Source organism: Mytilus trossulus, chromosome 7 (genome assembly GCF_036588685.1).
Source record: "Mytilus trossulus isolate FHL-02 chromosome 7, PNRI_Mtr1.1.1.hap1, whole genome shotgun sequence".
In the NCBI taxonomy this organism is placed as follows: domain Eukaryota; kingdom Metazoa; phylum Mollusca; class Bivalvia; order Mytilida; family Mytilidae; genus Mytilus; species Mytilus trossulus.
Window position 1 is genome coordinate 68,308,974 of NC_086379.1, and position 23,002 is coordinate 68,331,975.

The 23,002-nt window shown below is 32.3% G+C and overlaps 1 protein-coding gene across 3 annotated transcripts in view; it reads right to left on the reverse strand.

Annotated features, from left to right (window-relative positions):
* LOC134725657 (probable chitinase 10) overlaps positions 1–21,903 on the reverse strand; it is a 30,729-nt gene extending 8,826 nt beyond the window's left edge. Inside the window, exons 1-13 of one of the 3 annotated variants that reach the window (XM_063589654.1) lie at positions 21,885–21,903; positions 19,431–19,482; positions 17,295–17,489; positions 16,532–16,788; positions 15,755–15,879; positions 14,741–14,864; positions 13,737–13,919; positions 6,889–7,008; positions 5,480–5,963; positions 4,229–4,485; positions 3,614–3,738; positions 3,105–3,228; positions 2,418–2,600 (exon numbers count right to left, since the gene is read on the reverse strand). In XM_063589654.1, the coding sequence (XP_063445724.1) occupies positions 2,418–2,600; positions 3,105–3,228; positions 3,614–3,738; positions 4,229–4,485; positions 5,480–5,963; positions 6,889–7,008; positions 13,737–13,919; positions 14,741–14,864; positions 15,755–15,879; positions 16,532–16,788; positions 17,295–17,489; positions 19,431–19,482 (2,229 nt within the window). In that variant the 5' untranslated portion in view covers positions 21,885–21,903. Of the gene's footprint in view, positions 1–2,417; positions 2,601–3,104; positions 3,229–3,613; positions 3,739–4,228; positions 4,486–5,479; positions 5,964–6,888; positions 7,009–13,736; positions 13,920–14,740; positions 14,865–15,754; positions 15,880–16,531; positions 16,789–17,294; positions 17,490–19,430; positions 19,557–21,050; positions 21,070–21,884 lie in introns of those variants that run through there. The other 2 variants (XM_063589653.1, XM_063589655.1) reach the window with 2 other exon arrangements.
* Between the last annotated feature and the right edge of the window lie 1,099 nt (positions 21,904–23,002).

Consider the following 23,002-nt stretch of genomic DNA (forward strand, 5'->3'; position numbering starts at 1 on the left):
AACACGTTATGAAATAAACAATACCCTTCGTCAGGAATGGTTGCTGCTACATTAGCAACAAATTAGTCGACGTATGGCATGAATCAGAAGACGTTAAGATGAGGTTATCCGTTTGAATGAAGGCTGCGCACAAAGTGCTTATTATTTGGCGTATAACGATCTACCATGATGTGAACAATTATTTCAAGATTAATTTAGAAATGTCCGACATTGTAAAGTTCGACTACAGTAAAAGTTGTAAAATGCATTTTTTGGTACAATATTATTTTACAAATATTTTATCAAATTCCATCCAATACAAGAGGCTGATTTAGTTTTTAAAAAGAATCAAGGTGTTGCAACTCTTTTTCCATGTGTATATACTGAATATTCTTTAGAATTAATCTATTGTTTTTGCAAGAATATGGAATTTCAAAAGATGAATATCCAAATTAAAAAAATGTGAAAGAGATATTAAATCAATTTAAATAGCTGCAATAACCAACATAATTATATCAAATGTAAATCAAATGCTTATTTTAGGAAACGGAATGAACGCTAAACTCATTTATTGATAAAAAAACAAAAAATCTTTGCAAACTATAACATAATCTGGAATTCAAACCGAGGTCCAACAGTAGAGGTATAAACCCAGCGGTATATATAACATTTACGGTTCTAATTTTTCTGGACCAGAAACAATTTTCGACAAAATATGTCTCTTCAGTGATGTTTGAGGGCAATGTATTTGTAGATTCAGCACTTATTAAATAATGAAGAGTTTATAAACCAATAAAAGACAAAAACGCAAAACAAAAGATCATGAAAATATTTTAATTAATTGATATAAAAATAATAAGGTCTTTAGGTGTAGTTTTTGATATAAAATGAATATAACCTCCTAAAACAGCAATGACAAGTTCCATTAAATTATAATCCTGGTACCTTTGATAACTATTTACATCACTGGGTCGATGCCACTGCTGGTGGACGTTTCGTCCCCGAGGGTATCACCAGCCCAGTAGTCAGCACTTCGGTGTTGACATGAATATCAATTATATGGTCATTTTTATAAATTTTCTGTTTACAAAACTTAAATTTTTTCGAAAAACTAAGGATTTTCTTACGCCCAGGAGTAGATTACCTTAGCCGTATTTGGCACAACCTTTTTGAATTTTTGGGTCCTCAATGCTCTTCAACTTTATATTTGTTTGGCTTTTTAACTGTTTTGATCTGAGCGTCACTGATGAGTCTTATGTAGACGAAACGCGCGTCTGGCGTATTAAATTATAATCCTAGTACCTTTGATAACTATTTACACCACTGGGTCGATGCCACTGCTGGTGGACGTTTCGTCCCCGAGGGTATCACCAGCCCAGTAGTCAGCACTTCGGTGTTGACATGAATATCAATTATATGGTCATTTTTATAAATTTTCTGTTTACAAAACTTAGAATTTTTCGAAAAACTAAGGATTTTCTTACGCCCAGGAGTAGATTACCTTAGCCGTATTTGGCACAACTTTTTTGAATTTTTGGGTCCTCAATGCTCTTCAACTTTGTATTTGTTTGGCTTTTTAACTGTTTTGATCTGAGCGTCACTGATGAGTCTTATGTAGACGAAACGCGCTTCTGGCGTATTAAATTATAATCCTGGTACCTTTGATAACTATATCCATGCTTTGATAAGAACAATCCATATGAAGGTTCGGTCGAAGCAACTGCTGCTAGACGTTTTCGTTCCAGAGGGTAGCATCAGTACAGTAGTCAGCACTTTTGTGCGGACATGACTATCAATGATATGGTCATTCATATAAATTTCCTGTTACAAAACTTTGTATTTTTCTCGAAAAACTAAGGATAAAATTACCTTATCCGTATTTAGCACAAAATTTTGGAATGTTGGGTCCACAGTGCTCTTAAATTTTGTACTTGTTTGGCTTTTTAACTATTTTGATATGAACGTCACTGATAGGTCTTTTGTAGACGAAACGCGCGTCTGGCTTATTAAATTATAATCCTGGTACCTTTGATAACTATTCAGACCATACAACCAAATAAAAGCTACACAATTAAATCACTGGACATATAAAATAACTCTTAAGAAAAAAAAATTGACTCATAATTTCCAGTATATATGCATATCTACATAGTATGTCCTTATTATCTAAAACGTTTCATGAAATTCTGTTGTAAGGTTTCAGAGGAGTTTTGATAACAAACTGTGGCAGTAGTATATTGAGGCAAATAAGTTCAAATGGGCGTAACATATAGAGAAAAAAAAAATGAATCATAATTTCCTGTCGAAAAACATTCTACCCTCCGCCGGGACCATCCACAACTTCGTTGCGTGGGGTACAACAAATGCTGGTAAACTATTTTACATGTCATGTTTCGTATTTCATAATGCCCTTTTAATCAGTACTCTTTATCACTTACCTCGTAAAATGACAGAAATCCCGCCTCTCCTGTATATCTTCCTGCTGCACCACCTCCAGATGCTGGACTTCCTAAAGCATGTGAAGACGAACCCATCTTAAACGATCTCCCATACAATCCCAAACCAAGAATTAATTTCTCCTTTGGAGTTCCACCATTAAGCCATAGATTAACAGCATAATCCTTAAATATATCAATTGATCCATGACATGTTCTTATATCTTTTTCTTTCAAGTGAAGGTTATTGAAATTTCACCTAGATCAAATATATTAACACAAACGAACTGTATGCAATCACTCAGTTCTCCAAGGCAATGATTTTTTTAGAGTAACCGTATCGTATTGATTGTATTTGTCGAAAATATTAACAAATGTATTCACCGTAGTTTTGACCTTAATTTTCTTTTCTAATGCATGCTTTCTTTATTCTTTCAATGTTATTTTAGTTTAACAATCACGGAAAATACATTAGATAAATACTGCGGATATGCTAGCTGAAGCAACAAGACAAATAACAATAAGACAGAAACATGTTTTGATCTTCAAGAACAATCTATTCAAAACGACCCTTGCAGACAAATGCGATTGGTTGTCATAGTCCTTACCGATTACAGACAGTTGAACCAGGTTTAATAGAATCAACCCTCTATCTTGTATATGTTTCTGAGAAATAGTTGATAAACTCACTTGATTTAACTTTTTCTGTTCGGTTGATTCGTCGTTCCTTGCATATAATGGACTGTTATGTCCAAGGAAATTTTCCCAACTTCCATGCAAATCATATGCCATAAGGTTGATAAAGTCAAGTTCTCTAAAAACAAATTTAAAAACAAAAATAATTGTCCCCTGCGGATATAAAAAATTTAGTCCTGGTATCTATGATGAGTTTATTTGCACATATTTTGCGAATACAAAACCTGTTCTAGATCATCTGAATAATATAGAATATCACCATTTTGCACATGCTACTCAGTGCTTTACCAATTGTAACTTCTTAAAAACAAAATGAGAAATAAAGCGTAACAAAAGTAGTGTATTCATTGCGAACGTCATCTTTTTTAAGAAACCTCGTACATTGAAATTAAATGTATTCTTAAATTTACTGAATTAATAAATTTTCTGTTTGAAGACACTACAGGTAATTGAAAAAAATGAAGAACAATATTAAAGTTATTTTTCAAGGGTATAAAACTTACTTTGAAATAGAGCCAATTTCATAAGCAGTTTCAATTGTTCCGTCGCCAGCAGCAACTGCAGCTGTAAGAAGTAAACGAGGTCTACCGATTCTTTTTCCCTCATCTTCAAAGGCACTTCTCAAAATCTGAAATTTAATTGTTATGTTTTTTCGTAAAAGATCAAATAGATCACTTCTACACGAAGTTCAAATTCAACAAATAAAAACAGCCTACAAGGCACATTTTATTTACGTCCAAATTGTGATCCCCCTTTTCTCTTCTTCAAATAATTTTGACTACCAGCAGCAATCCAGAAGATAACATGATATGATTATGAACTAAACAAGAAGGTTGAGTTTGATTTTAAGTTCTGCGTTAAAAGGTAAAATTATGTAATGAATCATACCACCTCTTACAGTGGACTAATAATTACGGTTTGTCCGTCTTACTGTTTACTCTTAAATAACATATGCGCACCGGTTAGGTCAATTTTAAAGCTTCCAAAGCTGTTTGACCTACCGAGGGATAAATTTAAGATATCTGCATTCGGGTCGAGCTTGTTTTAAAACAGGATACTACCAGTTCATAACAATTCTAGATAAATCCATTTTTTTCAAATGAAGGTAGAAGGTTTACCTTGCAAAGCTGTGTAAATCTTTGTTTATCCTCAGGAGGACTTCCTCTGTTTGCTGGGTATTCCCAATCAAGGTCAAGGCCATCAAAGTTTATATTCCTTAGGTATTTAATGGCATTAGCTGCAAAAGTTTCCATATCTTGAGTATTGTCTACTAGGGCTGTAAACGGTGCCGAGCCATGAGTCCATCCTCCAATGGCTAGTAATACCTTCAAGTCAGGATTCTTCATCTTCAGGTTGGCTGTCTCTTCATATTTACCTAATGATAATTTAATTGTTAATATTTTGCATTTTTTATATCGACGTATTGAAATTAGTATGTATTCCACCCTATGCTGTTGTTGAATATGGATTCCATTAAAACTACTCTTTCTATGACGACATTTTACAAGACCACTTATCAGTCCCTAACGAGTAAATATATCTTTTCAGTCCAAATATGACACCTGCCATCCAGGTTACCCAAATTTGCAAGGAATTTTCAGAGTGCATACACAGTTGAACAAACTAAGGTAATATGTTGCCATTCAAGGTTGTGTAAAACTCCCATTATATTATGTTCAGTATCCTGCAATCGGTCAATTGGGAACCACAGCTACATCTTAGATAAAGTCGCCTATTTGGTTTCTAATTTTATGATTTAAAGAAATGAGTTGTTGAATCAATATCAATGAACTAATCCTACAAATGCAAGCCTACCAACCAATAGAATTTTGGAAGTCAAATAGCTTCTATTAATTAACAACTATCAACTTATATATCCAGTAAATAGAAGAAATAAATTAGTGGAGTCATTGAAAGGAAAATTCTGTTTTCTCATCAAGCAAATTCTACAAAGAAGATAACGCTAGAAAAAGCTCTTGAAATATGTTTTACCTATGCACAATGTGTCCATTTATGCTATGTTCAATTTCTATAAAAACAAATTTCAACTTTCTTATGTTTTCAAGATTTCACATCAACATTGATAATACAATTGCATTCCTACTGTCGAACACAATAACTGTGGTGATTTTAAAGAATAACACTTCATTCATTTCGTGCGTCCAACATGTTCAACGCGGAAATTTCAAAGCCAGAGAAAAGACAAGAATGTGTATGTTCTAAGCACGTAAAGATCTATATGACATGAAAACTTCTAAAAAAGACATATTCTGACATCTTAGCCACTCATATTTAATCCAGTTCAAAGCTACGTTTTTCATGCATTAAAAAGGTTATTTTTTTAAATGCGTGCAACATACATAACTTACCAACCGACCAGTCTGTAGATTCGTCATTCCATTCATAAGGTTGTATGGTATTTCCCACGACTTTCCCAAAAGAATAGATAATATGTGTGCACAGGGAAGGATCTATATCGGCTGGGAAGAACTTGTATGGTGCTGTTCTATACTGTGCCCAGTTTGTATGGTAACACACTCGTTTATAACCGTTAGCATCTGGTCCAACAGTGTTTGGTGACTGTGTTGGCTGATTGGTAGATACTGTCTCAGTTGGTTTAGTAGTAGAAGGTGCCTCGGTTGGTTTAGCAGTAGAAGGTTCCTCAGTTGGTTTAGACGAGGATGGTGCTTGGGTTTGAGGATTTCCTGTTGGAACTACAGAATCAGTAGGTAGAAGTTCCTTGAGTTTAGACATAAGGGGATTAATGCCGAATCCGCATGAGTTGGTAAAATCATCTAAATCCATTGCCCATACCATAGAACCTCCAAGTTCTTTATTTTTGACATATTCTGCCTGTAATTATATAATCGAAAAAGGAAATCATATTTACTGTTTCACATTTCAATTCTTCAAATCAGAAGCTATATCACTGACTGTACGGTACGGGTGTAAGGGTAGTGGTTATTGAATTGTAACGTTTTATCTTTTATATTAAGACTCTTTATTTATGGAATATGTTTAATTGGTACTATCAAAACTACCACATTACTACTGAACTCCGAGGAAATTCAAAACGAAACAACCCTAATCAAATGGCCAAATGAAAAGCTAAAACACATCAAACTAATAGTATAAATGCAATTTAGAGAAGAAAATATACATACAAATTCAATTCCTCTTTTACTGGCATTCCTACAACTCAAGAATATGCAATAGCAGCGATAGATATAGTATGTACTATTTAGTAAGTTACAATGCATGCTCCATGCCAAAAGTAGTGGTCACATTTCCTCAATAAATTAATTAATCCTCTGTATAGGTCCTGGAATCCACACTAATAAGATTTTCTATGTTTCATAATAATCCTATATATATATGAACGTCTAAATATAGATAGTCAAATTCGATGAAATTTAGTTGAACGTATAAATTTTCAAAACAATAATTTCGTTTTTTACTTCCTCAAATAATCGTTGAGTTATATTTAAAGTCAATCATATCGATCGAGAGATAGAAATAGAGGGGGACTTTTAAAAGTATTTTGAAAGTTGAATTCAGATTTCTCTTAAACATAATGTCATTTTCCCCAGTTCTACTTCTTATTGTCAATTGTACAACTCGTCCATACTGGGCGATCGTTTGTCTCTTTGTCAGATGTATAAATAACCACGTCCGATCGGATTTGGGAGTTAAATTGGATTCCTCGCTTGCACAGGGACCAAAATTGCAAACGTGAATTTTACATGAAACTCATATGATATTATGACACTAAGCCTACCTTGACTGTTATACTCTGTAGATCGTCATATCCCACCCACTGGTCACCCTTGTAGGCGTATGGTACTTGCTGTTCATCGTTCCATTCTCTACTCCATCCGTTTGCAAGATTATGGCATACCTTAATTTTGTTAAAAAGAAATTATTGTGAATTATACATTACACCTTAAAATAAAAAAAAAAAACCTCATCAAAGATACCAGGTTTACAATTTAGTACGCCAGACATTTCTTCTTCAAGTGGCTCAGCATGAACGTGCGAATAAAAAAAATATAAACGCTATCGGTACCTCTTTTACTAAATAATTACTTAGAAACGTCGCACGCTACTGGTGTTACTTTGGTGAAATCACGGACAAGACACATTCATATTGTTAATTTTTAAACAAAAACAATGATATTATAAAGTGTTGTATACCATTTTAAAGCTTTTAAACTCTTCTTTCAGATTATTGCAATTTTGTATATGTAACAGACCATTTTCATTAATTAAAACTCAATAAAACATTTATTTTGCAACATGATTTCCTTGTCCCGCGTTACACTTTTAGTTTTGTGAAATTCTGAATACCGTAAAAAACATGTGATCTTTTTCACCAAACGATATAAAAGTTTGTATAGAACAAAGAATTTATAAGTGGGCGATGACGTAATGTCGATTTTTCTCTCTCGAAAAGACGGAAATATAAGAAAAAGAGACCAAGATGATACAAATTATGTGTCCCATGCACGAAAGGTTGCCATAATTTTTTTTAAATTGTCCCAAAAAAGAGAATTCCAGAGCAATCCCCATGTCGAAAGTAAATAATTCTTATACTTATATTTTGTACAAAGATCACACTTTAGCCTCATGCAATAAACAGGAATTTTCAAAACAAATTCTTTTTTCTCGAGTTGATTAGCAATGTCCGACATTGTGTCCCCTTCGAACAATATTAAACGTAGGGTAACGTTTTCTGTTTTTTCATGATGTTTATTTCATACAGTGCCATTTGCTACATAAAAAACTTTGTAATAGATAAAAGTACAAAAATTTATCTCTTTTTTTATATTAAATTCCCATAAATTAAATCTAATATACGAGATATCATATAAAACTAAAATGTCCGATACAATGTCCCCACATACGATTTTGACGTTATTTAATAAAATATGCTTCTAATAGAAAAAAACAGCTATAATGATTGTTCCCGCTATATATAATTCCCTTGCATATATTTGTGCAGAACTGCCATGCTAGATATGCCGTAGTCCTTTAGCCTTGACATTATGGAGTGCAAAAATAAATGCATTTGCAGTGCATAGTTATTTCATAAAAAGAAAGCGATTGCCCTTATAATTAAAATGTATATAATTAAATGGTTTCAATTCAAGTTACTTTTTTATTTTTTATTTGTTAATAAAACTAAAGCTTAACATATTTTATCTAAGAAAAAAAATTCTTCTTAGGAAAAAAATCAATCCTTTAAAGTTTATTGTAAAAAGCCATCTGAACAACATGCATTCCAACGTTTTTATTTTGTCTTACGTCTTTGGGTGTGTAACGTTAGGTGACACCAGTATCGTGCGATAAGTATTAACAAGTGTCTTTTCTGGTAATATGTTTCGTGGTAACAGTTGCCGGTACATAGATGGGTACTCTCATTGAATTTTATGATATTTTGCAATTACTGGCAACTAAAGAATGAGTAACTGCACATGAACCTCAGGAAATCCTATATTTAACTTTAATATTCTATAGATATGGAGAAACAGAATTACAGACGTATATATGATACATGTAAACATTGCAAAATAGTTCAGACACTTTGACTTTTTATTTCCATTTCTTGAAATCCTGTACATGTTCCATGAAATTTCATGACATTGGTACTGAAATATCCGTTTTTACTATACTATATATAAAAATATTAATTTTCGCGAACCATTTAGGTCACGGAAATTCCAAAATATGGCATCAGTAAGGAGAGTTGTGCAAATAATGAGAATACACAGAACCCCCATCCAAATTATCTTTAGCTAAAAGTATTCATCATTTTCTATTTTATATGTACTAACAACATTCCATTTTTCTATAATTTCGATTGAAATATTCCAAAATCTGAGTTAAAATCGATCGAATGCCCCAAATAAACATTGCATGATTGGTTGGAGTACTGTGGCGTCGGTGATTAGCATAATAAGCCTCGATGTAAAGAATAAGCCTCGATGTAAAGCACACGCTTCACATGAATAAGGAGAGTTTTACAAATAATGTGAATACACAGATCCTCCATCCTATTTATATTTTGCTGGAAATGTTGCAGTTTTCATCATTTCTGTTTTGATTCTGCTCACAACATTCCATTTTTTGTATAATTCCGATTTAAATATGTGGAACCCGCAATAAAAATAGATGGCCTCAATGATCTAATAGCAACGCAACCTGAGTTCTACGATGTTACATTAGCCTGGGATCCGGTCCAATCTAGCTGCGCGTCGTAAGGTCAAGATTGGCCAGGATCCCAGTCTAAATTAAATGTTACATAAACCAACCAAATCACACATATACAGAACTTTGCGCTCAAATGTAATTCTTGGTGAAGTATACGGGTAACTTCGTTTACGGAAATTTATACACACTTTATAATTAACATATTACCTGGCTTTTACATATTCACGTTTTTTTATGCTGAACTGTAGTCGAATTCAATTCTATACATTTTTTTTACACGAAGCAATAGGAGTAAGAATATTTATTTAGCGCCAATTTAACCAGCATCACAACAAAATTATTTGCCGGTATTTTTGTGAAATTTCAGTTCGATAGGTTATCAATTAGAGAAATTTTGGTAAGTATTACTTATTTATGTTAAGGTTCTACTGATGTGCTTCTCTATACCTTTTTGACGGTCCGTTTTATCCCATTTATCTCAATACTATCTCCGATGACAGGAATGTCAACTCGACCTATTCGTGTCGAAATGAAAAATCCAATCTATTTGATGAAATAATTTCTTCTTCAACGGTTCATGCATTATTTTTGTATTATTTGATAACCAATCACATTCACGTTGCATGTTTGCATGAAAATGGTTATGTAGATGTATTAGTGAATTGTAAGGGCGATGCAGCATGCGATCACGTGACATTTTTATTTGTAAACAAACATGCTCCCCGTGTAACACGTGTCTGAATTATCCTTTCAAAGTGTTATGAATCTTTCAATCACTATTTTATGATATTTTTCTTTTTGTTTTTAGGTTTGCATATCAGTAGTCCAAGTGAATTATAGAAATAGTTCCGAGTTGTGTGTTTTTTTTGGATAGCCTATACAGTCGGAAAGCAAGCCCTTAGAAACGTCCGTTGTTGCTACTTTCTTAAGACAACAATGGGACTGATATTAAAACCCGCCATTCTGTTATTGCCTTAATTTCGCGGAATTTTTTTTTGCCGCCAATTTTGAAGTTTATCTTTTTTTCAGTTTCCTACATGCCATTAGGGTCTGAAATAAATTTATTTCCATTTGCTCAGCATGGATTTTATTATCAAAAGGGAAAAAAGTCTCAAACATGCTTCTTTTTTACAATTGGCCGTCTTTTATCGATCCCGTTATGCCGTTGATCGTCGTTTCAATTTTTTTTTTTATAGATTTACAAAGACTTTATGTACTATACAAACGTTACAATTAATAATACGTATCTGAAAATGAAAATAAAAAAGCATTTTAAGCATAACGTTCTATCAACCCTTGGGAAACCCCGATTGAACTAAATTCCAAAAGAAAGACATTTTTTGACATTGTAGTTTTTCGGTCTTACACATCGATGTCACCTTGAATCTAAACACAGTCAATGTACACGCATTTAGTGGTTTGTTTGAAAATGTAATGGATGATAGATCAGCTGTGAATATTTGACTGGATTAATTATTCTCTTTAACTCAGTGAAATGTATGACTTAACTAAAACAAGGTAAGGAAATCTTATACTGTCTTTGCACAACCTTAACTGCTTTGGATGACTGACATAAAACTCATTCGTTGTTTATAATAATATATATTTGTTGTGATAAAGGAATCCTGCAAAAGTAAATGTAAAAGTATTGTCCTAAATTTGAACATAGGCAGCCAACAACCATTTTATTTTCTGGTGGGGGTAGGGGGTGGTGGCTATTGATTGTTTTGAAGAAAAAAAGTTTGTTTCCTTTTTTTTGGATAAAAAATAATTTGTTTTTGACCCTGAGAAAAAAAAACTAATGTTTGTTTTACCCTCAGCTGCCATTAAATGAAATGTTAAAATTGAAAGAGAAGTATTGTTTTCAACTTGTCTGGAAAAAATTCCATAGTTCCCCCTCCCTGAAAACAAATGGTTGCTGCCTTCAAATAATCTCTTTCAGAGTATCATTTTAATCAATCTTATTCAAAGCATTATCATACTGACATGAACTGTGACTTAATATTGACTTGGGACACATCTAAAACATAATTGTTGACTTAGCCCCCAGAAACTGCACTGAAATACTTTTATATAAATTTACATAAAAATGCATAGTTTTTTTTAATATTATTATTTTTTTCAAATAGGAAAAGAAAAACATAACTGAGTCTTTTTTGTTCTTATAAATTTATTTTCAAGTTAATGATTAGCACCATATATTTATTGGTTTAGTGTGTTATTTTTATAATTTGAGTCCATTCATTAGAACTAACATGAAATCAATGAGACAATATTTATTGTTATATTTAGTTTGTTCATACCAGGATTGCAAACTATTTTTCCTTTTATTTAAAAAAAAAAGAAGATTTTACATACAGAATACTTCCATTATGATCAGTTTAAGGTTTAAATGAAAAGGTAGGACCAACTTGCAAGTGTCAGTAATGAAAAGGAAATCCTGTTTTTTTTTCTCATTTTATTAAATACTGTCTTGATCCATTATTTATGAATATTTAGACTATCCCTTGTACAAATTGAGTAGACATTTATTTCTGTGTACAAATAATTTGGTTGCAGTAGTAAAAATACTTACCAAAACATGAATATTATCAGAGACATATAATACAATTATTATGTCTCTAGATCTAATATTATATAAGCTCTTGGAATATTAAATCAAAATTAAATTAATTTATTAACCCTATCATGGCACATAGGGACACTGGGACTGAGTTCTGAAAAGTGATAAAATGTGTTTCTCTATTTTTTTTGACACATGTTTACAGTATCAAAATATATTTAATAAGATTGTTTTTAATAATGTTCTCTTGTAAATAACAGCATATGGTGCTAGATACACAATTGTGATCAATTGTTTGTTCCTGATAGTGTCAACTAAAGGGACGTAACTCGTGAATTACCGTCGGCCCCGCTTCGTCAGAAATATCGACACATCTAACTGGCACATTTGCGTATCTTAGCATATCAACTGGCACAAATTTGACATATCATAGTCCAAGTTATGTTACATAACATAATTTAAATTCAGCATAGCTTCCCGAGAAGTTAAGAAAGAAAATTACGATTTTAACTTTCTGTGACCAATTTTTTTCGTCATCACCTTGACTTTGAAGACACATTTTGAGAGAAAAACATGAGTTTAATCCATAATTGAGTTGAGTAATATATTTCTTATATACTCAAGAATGTTCACTTAAAAGGAAATTAGTTTAAATTCATGCAAAAAACTACAAATTTCAAAAAACGAGCTTCACTTTTTTTGGTAAAAAAATGCCCATATATGGTAATCACATGACGTCCATTGTTGCTTTAAGAAATGGGGTCAAACCGGGGTCAGCTTTCCGACTGTATAGAATTAGAAGGTAAGTCTACATAAGGTCCGAGAACACAATTAATTCGTAGTGCATTTCTTTCAGAACATAAATGAAAATTAAAAAAATCCCACCTGCGCTTTCTAAATGAAACTTTTACAGTGTGTTGTACTACTTTTGGGACAAATTATATCAAAATTATAGAAAACTTCATCATCTCTAACTCAAAATATGGACAATTTTATCTTTAGGGCGTCTTGAAATCTTTTGACAGCTTCCGAAGTACTATTTTTCAACCTTTTTCACCTGGACCAAATCACTACTTTCCTTTAAAATTCTGGACCCAAATTTTTTTACAGTGTAATTTCACCCCCCTACTTACAATTTGAGCCATTAAACATGGAGAAATAAATTTGGAAAGGGTATAAAAATTAATGGCAAGTAACCCACTGTTAACACTAGGGACTATATTCGTGAACAACGAAAATCAAGGGACGACAATTGTGGTCTCGGACCTAATAGGATAGAAAGAGTTGACAAATCTTAAAAAAAACTTGGTATGACCAAAGCTTAATAAATTATAACACTGCTTGCAAAGTTTCATAACAATAGGATATATATTATAGACAATATGTTAAATTCTATACTCATCTTTGCGTGTTAAATTTTGACGTTAAAATTGAAAAAATTCAACTATCTACATGTTGGGCTTTAAAAATTAAAATGTTGCCAAAAACTTCCTTTTAAATGCCTTAATATATCATTTATTATGTACTTAAAGCAATAGAGTACTCATTTGAATTATCAGACTTAGCATAATTATTCAAAAGTCAAATTTATATCAGCCTGGGCCTAAAAATTGAGGTTTTTCAATGAAAGGGGGCCTTACATGAAGATGTAATATTTTCCAGCAATTTTATTGATATAAAATATATCTTGAGTCACCGAAATAGTTGTGGCTATTTTTATGCTAACGTGGTTAAAAAGTTTGCACAGCTTGAAAACTAATGGGGTCAATAATCGCCGAAAAGAAAAAGTAAACATGGCGTCATGACTTTATTCATATTGCTTATGGCGTGTCCTTATTCATTATTGAACTTACCTCATAAAATGACAGAAATCCCGCCTCTCCGGTATATCTGCCTGCTGCACCGCCACCGGATGCTGGACTTCCTAAAGCATGTGAAGACGAACCCATCTTAAACGACCTTCCATACAACCCCAAACCAAGAATCAATTTCTCCTTTGGGGTTCCACCATTCAGCCAAAGGTTTATGGCATAGTCCTTAAAAGATTTAGTAATTAAAATGATACTATAAAAATTGTATATATCACAAATTTAAAATCGGAAATAAATAGTTGAGATGCTGTAGTGATAGCCAATCCGGGATTGCGTTCAACGCGTGTACGTATAAAGTGAACCTTCTTCTTTAAAGCATGGTGAATGTATGAAGAAATAGCAAACGTCTGATTGAGAATGTATTATTTTTTAGAAAGGTTGCAAAATAAAACAAAAAAACATAGATTTAAGTTTTTCTAATATTCACCAACAGTATCCTTGATGTCAAGTTCACCAGGATTCCAATTTGGTGGGAAAAAAAACCAACAACAACCCAAAAGTGTCTAGAACGAGTTGGAACCTTTGAATCTCATCACAATACGTAATACAGTAACTACAGGTTGTATGACTGCATGATACGATGGACTAAAAAAAGAAAGCTCTTCAGAAGAAGAAAAAAGTATAAATTACAGATGTGGATTTCACGTCGCATGATAGCATTGTCTTTGACAAAAGATAAAGACAAACCAATATGCAGTGTTAAAAAAATCACCAAAGATAACAGGCTTAACGTTTTGAACGCCAGACGGGCAAAATGCTACAAAAGACTGTCACATGCAGTTTATTTGGTTAGATTGTCTTGTGTGTCACACACAGGCACTTTTCAATGAAACAAAAATACCTTGATGTTCTTGATAAAAGTATTCCTACCAACTACACATTTCAAATCTGCAGTAGAAGGTCGTTTGACTTGAAACATACATGTCGATATTTAATCTATTTTGTTTGAGGATTTTTCTGATAAACAGCTATAATAATATTCGTACCTGATTCAATGTCTTTTGTTCTGTTGACTCGTCACTTCGTGCATACAGTGGACTGTTATGACCAAGAAAATTTTCCCAGCTTCCATGTAAATCATACGCCATCAAGTTGATGAAGTCAAGCTCCCTTTTCGAATGAAAGCATTTTAGTCGGATTAAAAAGTATATATAATTTAAACGACAAACAAAGTAGAAGGTATAATAATGCTACGATGTTTTGGTCCCTTGAAGATCTAAAATATTAATTGGTATAATTCTGTACCAAATAGCATTATTTAAATGTCCATAAGAAAATATTCCATCATATATCATTATTCACATATATGCATAAGGACTTCAAACTACTTTCATCTAGTTCAATAACTGCATTTATCGCTATGTTACGAATGTGTCCTTACTGACTGATAATTTCCTTTTCTGATATTATCAGCACAATAAAGTGACAGTGAAATTAACAACGTCGTCATAGGTAAAAAAAGATATAAACAGATTAGCATTGGTCATCTCAACTTGATTGCTTTTTTCACTTTCGCGGTACCGGCTCAAGCAAGAAATCAATCTCGTAAAGATGATTAACGATAATCTGTAAGATTAGGATTATTTTGCCATCTTGTCAATATATTTAAATATGAACGAATAAAACGCGATTTAACACACATTGGTATTATTAATATACACCCTTTATACAATTAAATGTTTAGATTTAAGCGTTTCTGATAATGGCAAATGATAAAAAGCGAGTCGGACTCAAGTAGTTTTTAAATGCGCCTAGCAATGCCATATCTATTTGGATAAAACCTTAGAAAATAATTTGGTTCAAATTTATTTTGTTCAGAAGTGTGAAATAGCAATTGTCAGCCGAATATATCTGTTATGACATCATATTGACTTCAACAGGTGTCCAGATCATATCAAACGTTATCAACGAAATGAACTTTACTTTAAAACGATAGAAACAAATCCTCTTTTTTTTTACTTTTAGGATTTGACATACCTCCTACTTATGTTAATACTTACTGAGATATAGCAGCAATGTCATAAGCTGAATTAACTGTTTCTTCACCGGCGGCTACTGCAGCTGTCAACAGCAAACGACTACGGCCAGACTGATTGGCTTCGTCTTCAAAGGCTCTTCTCAAAATCTGAACAAAAAAAGGATATGCAAAAAATGTATGTATACGGTAGTAATTTCACGTTAAGAATTATTCAAGACATTTTGTGTTTTTGTACTGTTTGTTTGTTTTGTTTGTCTTTTTCTTTTGTAGCGATGGCGATGTCAGTTTATTTTAGAATTATGAGTTTGAATGTCCCTTTGGTATCTTTCGTCTCTCTTTTATTTAAAGGCACGTTTATGATAGTGACTATAAAAGATTAATGAGAAACCTCTTTTTTCCAATTTGCCAAATTCAAATAATCTATTTCTTGTTTTCTAACTATTATCCCGGAATATTTCGAGTAAACTATTATCAAATATAGCTACAATTTTTACTATATGTCTTTTGAAAAAATCAATTACAAAAATAAAACTTCTTTGCTTGAATTTTGTCATAACTTATCCCCACTCTCATGTCAAAATTAGAACAAATATATAAAAAAAAAGATGTGGTATGATTGCCAATGAGACAACTCCCCATAGGAGACCAAAATGACACAGAAATTAACAAATACAGGTCATCGTACGGCCATCAACAATGAGCAAAGCCCATACCGCATAATCAGCTATAAAATGCCCCGAAATGATAATGTAAAACAATTCAAACGAGAAAACTGAAGTCTGTACATCGTTATTCTTACACGACATAGATCAGTAAATCTTTGTTTATCTTCGGGAGGACTTCCTCTGTTTGCTGGGTACTCCCAATCAAGGTCAAGGCCATCAAAGTTTATTTTCCTCAGGTATTCAATGGCATAAGCCGCAAATGTTTCCATATTTTGAGTTTTGTCTACTAGGGCTGTAAACGGTGCCGAGCCATGAGTCCATCCTCCAATGGCTAGTAATATCTTCAAGTCAGGATTCTTCATCTTCAGGTTGGCGGTCTCTTCATATTTACCTGATGGTAATGAAATTGTTAATATTTTGGATTTTGATATTCATTTGCTAAACAAACTAAAAGAGGTAGGTCTAATTTATTCTCGGTACATTTAATTTGATTTACTCCCAATATCATTACACTTGCACGCATTTACTTTAAAGTTAACTCGGCTAAATACTGGTAGATCACTACATGTTCCCTTCTTTGTTTATTTAACTACAACTTATTAATTGAACCATTTACATGTACCTCTCTAGTAGGTTTTAGTTTTAATCTAATGCGTCTTACTCTAATGATTTTCAAACGCAATTTGTTTCTGACAATTCAAACTCCACGTGCGTTTGTGCATTAACGCAATTTTACAAATGGAAAGCACTACAGTGAATAAATTATATTCACTATGAAATATTACAATAAAATAAAATTGAAAATGGAAATGGGTAATGTGCCAAAGAGACAACAACCCGACCATAGAAAAACAACAGCAGAAAAGATATATAAATATGTTTAATATGTAGACTTACCAATCGACCAATCCGTAGATTCATCATTCCATTCATAAGGTTGTATGATATTTCCGACTACTTTTCCGAAGGAATAGATAATATGTGTGCACAGGGAAGGATCGATGTCGGCTGGGAAGAACTTGTATGGTGCTGTTCTATACTGGGCCCAGTTTGTATGGTAACATACTCTTTTAAATCCGTGAGCAACAGAGGCTGTCAAAAACAGAATATTAATAAACGCTATTTTTATAAATAGATAAGATAAAACACAACAGAAATCATTAAAGAGAAGAATGGTTTGAATTAAAACTTTGAAAATGAACATATTTTTGTAATTGAACAATAACTATATATGGCTTTTTTTATTTCGTTTGGGCTTGTATTTTATTTTATTTCGGGTTTATATCATCCGTTCATCCTGTTTCGACTCTTTAAAATTAACGAGTCTATCCTTAATTATTAATGTAGATTATATGGCCTTCCAAATACCGTTTCGATCCCTAACATCACTAAAAATTTATTGTCGAAATCCGGATATGGTGTACTGTACACCTCATGTATGCGGAATACCATCTTCTCCAAGTTTATTGTTTTCTGTTTTTTCTGTTTAGGGATCAATTTATTTGGCAAATCGCCAATTGCATTCAGCAGTGTTTAAGAACATCAGATGTTGATATTTACTGTTAACTTTTTTTGTCTTTTGGAAGATGCTGTTTGTGCTGTATTTAGACCCCTCTATCAAGAAATTTGTTTTACATGCACACGTATAAAAATTGCGGTTTTTATCAAACGCAATCATAGGTTTTAACGTAGTTTTCAATTTAGACTCGTATATATATATATATATACAACTCGTCTAAACATCAACCCAACAATGTTAGATCTGTAAATTTACTCAGACGTACTTATATATATTACTTATATATATATATGACGGCGTCACGATATCACAGTAGCATAGGTTCGAATCCCGGCGAGGGAAGAACCAAAAATTTGCGAAAGCAAATTTACAGATCTAACATTGTTGGGTTGATGTTTAGACGAGTTGTATATATATATATATAGATTCTACCACTGCATCGAGTGTAATACGATATTTATCCACTCGAGACAGTTAAATTTTTCAAATTTAAAGTCCGAGCCGCCTCGGAGAGGACCTTAAAATTGATAATTTAACTGTCGAGAGTGGATAAATATCGTATAACACGAGATTTGGTGGTGGAATCTGTTTCTCTAATGATTTTCTAACATTATGCAGGCAAACTTATTCCTTATTTTCGAATGATCTGCAAAAAGATGTGTTCTTTCTATGTGACGTCTTCAGGCATGGTCGCCTTTTTTCATGCCGTCACAATAGGAAATTCAGAGGAAAGCAAGAAAATTCGACGTCACAATCGGATTTTAACCAATGAAGTACTGAGATCAAACGAACCACACGTTGATTACATTTTTTTTTCATATACAATGGGTGCAGAAAGGGATAAATTGACGAAGAATTAGAGAAATATATATAATGCACACGTATAACAATTGCGGTTTCATAGGTTTAAACGTAGTTTTCAACTTAGACTCGTATATGTAAAACAAATTTCGTTGTAGAAGGGCCTAAAAACAGCACAAACAACATTTTCCAAAAGACCAAAAAAGTGAAAAAGTATATTTAAACAAAACGCATTTGACTAACAGGTCGATTAACTGATGTTCTTTAACCCTGCTGACAGCCATTGGCGATTGCCAAATAAAAGTAACAAAATGGATCTTAATATAAATTTAATACTAAACAGATAAAAATTAACTTGTGGACACGATGTTATGCCACAAACATACGGTGTCAATATTTATTTAGTACACCAGATCCGGATTTTGACAATAAATGTCTCTTCAGTGATGTTAGAGATCGAAACGGTAATTGGAAGGCCATATAAAAAGTACCCTAATTTTTTAGATAGACTCTTGAATTTTAAGAGTCAATATAGGATGAACGGATCATATAAACCGGAGGGCAAATATGATACAAGCCCAAACGAAAAAATATAAACGAGTCTAAATTGAAAACTACGTTCAAACCTGTATGGTGTTATTACTTTAAAGCGAAAATGTACTTTTGAAGACATAAAAACAACAATGACTTCAATCTTATTAAATTTCACTTACCAAATAACGCCACTGTCAAAATCAAAAATTGAGGATTCCACTTTGTGACCATCTGAAGAAAAAAATAACGTCGTATTTATCAAAAAGTTTATCTTGCCCAACATTGATTAAAGTAAGTATAAGTAATACATGTGTACACTGGTTAATTATATATTAATTGATTGTTAATTATACAAATACGACAAAGAAAAGAGAAAGGAACATTAATATGTCAGATAGATTATATCTGTTATCATGTTTAACATGTATGGTGATTAGATCTACAACCAGTAATTCTGATCTCAGGAAAAACTGTATAGAGACTGGGAAACATATGATATGACCATTAGAGTGATTATATCTACTACCCGTTATTCTGGTCTCAGAAGAAAGTATAGCGACTGAAGAATTTTTTTTTTAGTAAATTACCAGTTTGTCATATCCGTGGATGATAAACAGTGATTATCATACACATTAGTTCGTCTATTTGCATTTTGTATGCACAAATCCTTTTTTTTTTAAATGTGCATCAGGTGACAGCGAAAATTATAAAAAAAAATATCACCATTAATGCACCCCTATTTATATTTGTTTATAATTTGTATGTACATAACAAACATGATCGTTGCCTTATACATAAAAAGAGGAACCCATATTTTATGTGTTACTAATAAACAATCGGTCGGATTTCAGTAAGGCTTTTAAAGAATATTTTCAAGTAAGAGTTTCATCAATTATTTTTTAAATCGATCCTTCACTTTTCTATTTCTTCAGATACTTTTATTTTAATTATATTTGCAGATTTCAGTGTTTCAATATCATCTATCCGTTTCATGATTATTTCACAGAGTTTATTCTAAAATCTGGTTATACATGTAATGTACGCCACTGCACTTTAGACAAGTAAAACTTCAATCAATCATAAAATATCAACCGTTCTCAAAATTTTGAAAGAGGCTATAAATAAAACATTTTTTTATGACGAAATACATTGATGGTTATGATGTTTATAATACTTTATTTTAATCATATCCTTCTTATAGTTTCCGCAACAAAATGATTATACCGACTTATGACTTTTTAGATTTATACATCCAATAGACCATTTTATATCTTGTTTTTTTATGCCAACTTCTTGTATCATCTGAACTGTAGATATCTTCCGGTTATTATGTCGTTCATTTATTGTCTTATTGGCGCTAACCAAAATAATTTTTATGCCAAAGTTTGTGAGTGAGCGGCACAGTTCAAACATCAAATATATTATGATATTTTGTGTTCGTATCAATCTTTTTTGAAACACCAATATTCCATTCATGTCTATTGTGCATAAATATAGCACGATGAACTCGACACAGTATAAGTTACGAAAATAGTTTCAGCAGCATGTTCTATTGAAATAAATGCCATAAGACCCAATCCAAAAGGACAAACACATTTAAGTATTATATATAATATATTAGCTGATATCCAAATAATGTAAAAACTATTTCCATTTAAAATCAAATATTTCAAAAAAAAGTTTACCATTTTTATTTAAAATCCTTAAAATAAATATTTTTGTATTCATCTTTTTACAACTATAACACAATACGATTACACAATAATTTTTAGCCAAAACAAAAACCAGCTACTTCTTACCTTTATACATAAGAAAAATCTACTGATTCAAAGATTTAAATTTTGCCCTTTAAAGGACGTATGTCCAGTAACAAGTGCCCGAGGACAAACTGACCATTATCGTTTGATTTGTTAAGATTTTTTGTGAGATATCAGATATAACGATGTGTTAAAGGCTAATGAGTTTCTAATTCTTTATTGGACGTTACAGTAGGAAATAATAATATTTCTTCAAGTCCAGATTATATCTTAACGAATTTCTAATTAAATCATGTACGTTAGAGTGAAGAAACAAAATATTTCTTTTAGCCAAGATTGTATCTTTTTGAAATAAATGTTGACCACAATATAACACTTCTCGCATCTCCAATACATACCGTTTCTTATGATCTCATAGTATGCTACGTAAACTCTTATTGACATGTTTTAGTATGTTATTTTTCATAAACAAATAGCAGGTCAAATAAGAGTTAAATCTTTGCATGAGATAACTTTCCATGACGTCAATCCACAAAATTAGTTTTATTGAATTATTAAATTCAAAATTTACTTTGAATGTCCAAGAAACAAATTCCATTTGACCACATACATACGCTGTCCATTTGAGAGAGTGGTTGAAGGATTGGTTTTTACACTAAATGAAAGGATTATCTAGAATTAAACCCCCCACAATACCCACATGCAACCCACACACACCGCTGGGAAGAAATGGGTATACTATTTTAACTTTTCTGTTCCTAATTTCGCCCGTACAAAATCAATCAAATTAAGTTGCATTTTCCAGAGGAACTACAAATCAGAAATTACTGATTTAGATGGTTCAGTCGTAATGAGGTCGGGACCATATATAGTTACCCTTCTCCGTCATTCCACAACGAACAGTGGGAATTCCAGACTCTCTTCTAAACGCATTCTGATATTGGGTGATATTTAGAATATGAGTCTACTATGATGAGTTGCAGATCGAGTTAACGTTTGGTTCCGCTCTGCTGAGTTTTTGCGATATCACACGCGATCACACGATTTGGGATAAACAGAGGACTATCCGTATATACATATATAGAAGCTTATAATGCATATTCGACCTTCACATGGATAGAAATATAAACACTTAAATTAAGACAACTCCTCCTTTTTTACATAAGTGATAAGTGGTAATCATAAACAAATCTTATATTAAATTTAATCTTTTCTTAAAAAAACATGCTAGTTGCTTTAAATTAATCCCACACAACGTCAGTATTATTAATATTACTCTTTAAACTAAAACGCCAAAGATTATACTTTTAAAGTATTAATTAGGTACCTATAGCTCTACAAAAAAAATTCTGTCGAAAGTATGTGGGTTGTTTTTCTTCAGAAAAAGATAGATACTCTACCATTTAAATGATATTAAAATACTGGTAATAATATCAGTGAAATTTCGTTTATTTAGAGCTATATATTAACGACCAACGAATATTCTTCATATCACGTTAACACATGGTAAAATTCATAAAATCAAAAGATAACCGGCAAACAGTAATGATAAAATTTCGTTCTACTTTTGTCTTAATCTCGCTATAATGTATTCCGAAGAGTACTCACTAGTTTTACACGCTTTAAATTCATGCTTCTCTTTTTCTTTTGGTCCCTCTGTCCATAAATAAACGTTATATATATCACCCGGTATCGATTGTCAGTACAAAACAGTATGAAGGAAGCGATGAGAAGCTTTAGACTTGCATATCAACACATTTGTTTACTCCCTCGTTTCACTCCTCCGAAAATAAAATAAAACTAAATATCGTAGAAAAAAAAAACACAGTATAGGTTTGTGCGTTAACTACAAGATCGCCTTTAGTTCCACATGTTCAACATAAATAAATATAACATACATGAATCATTTTTTACCATAACACAAGTCGATAAAAAACGATCAGGTTCCATATAAAAGGGGGGGTCGCCCCGATATTCCGACACCCCGTTAGTCC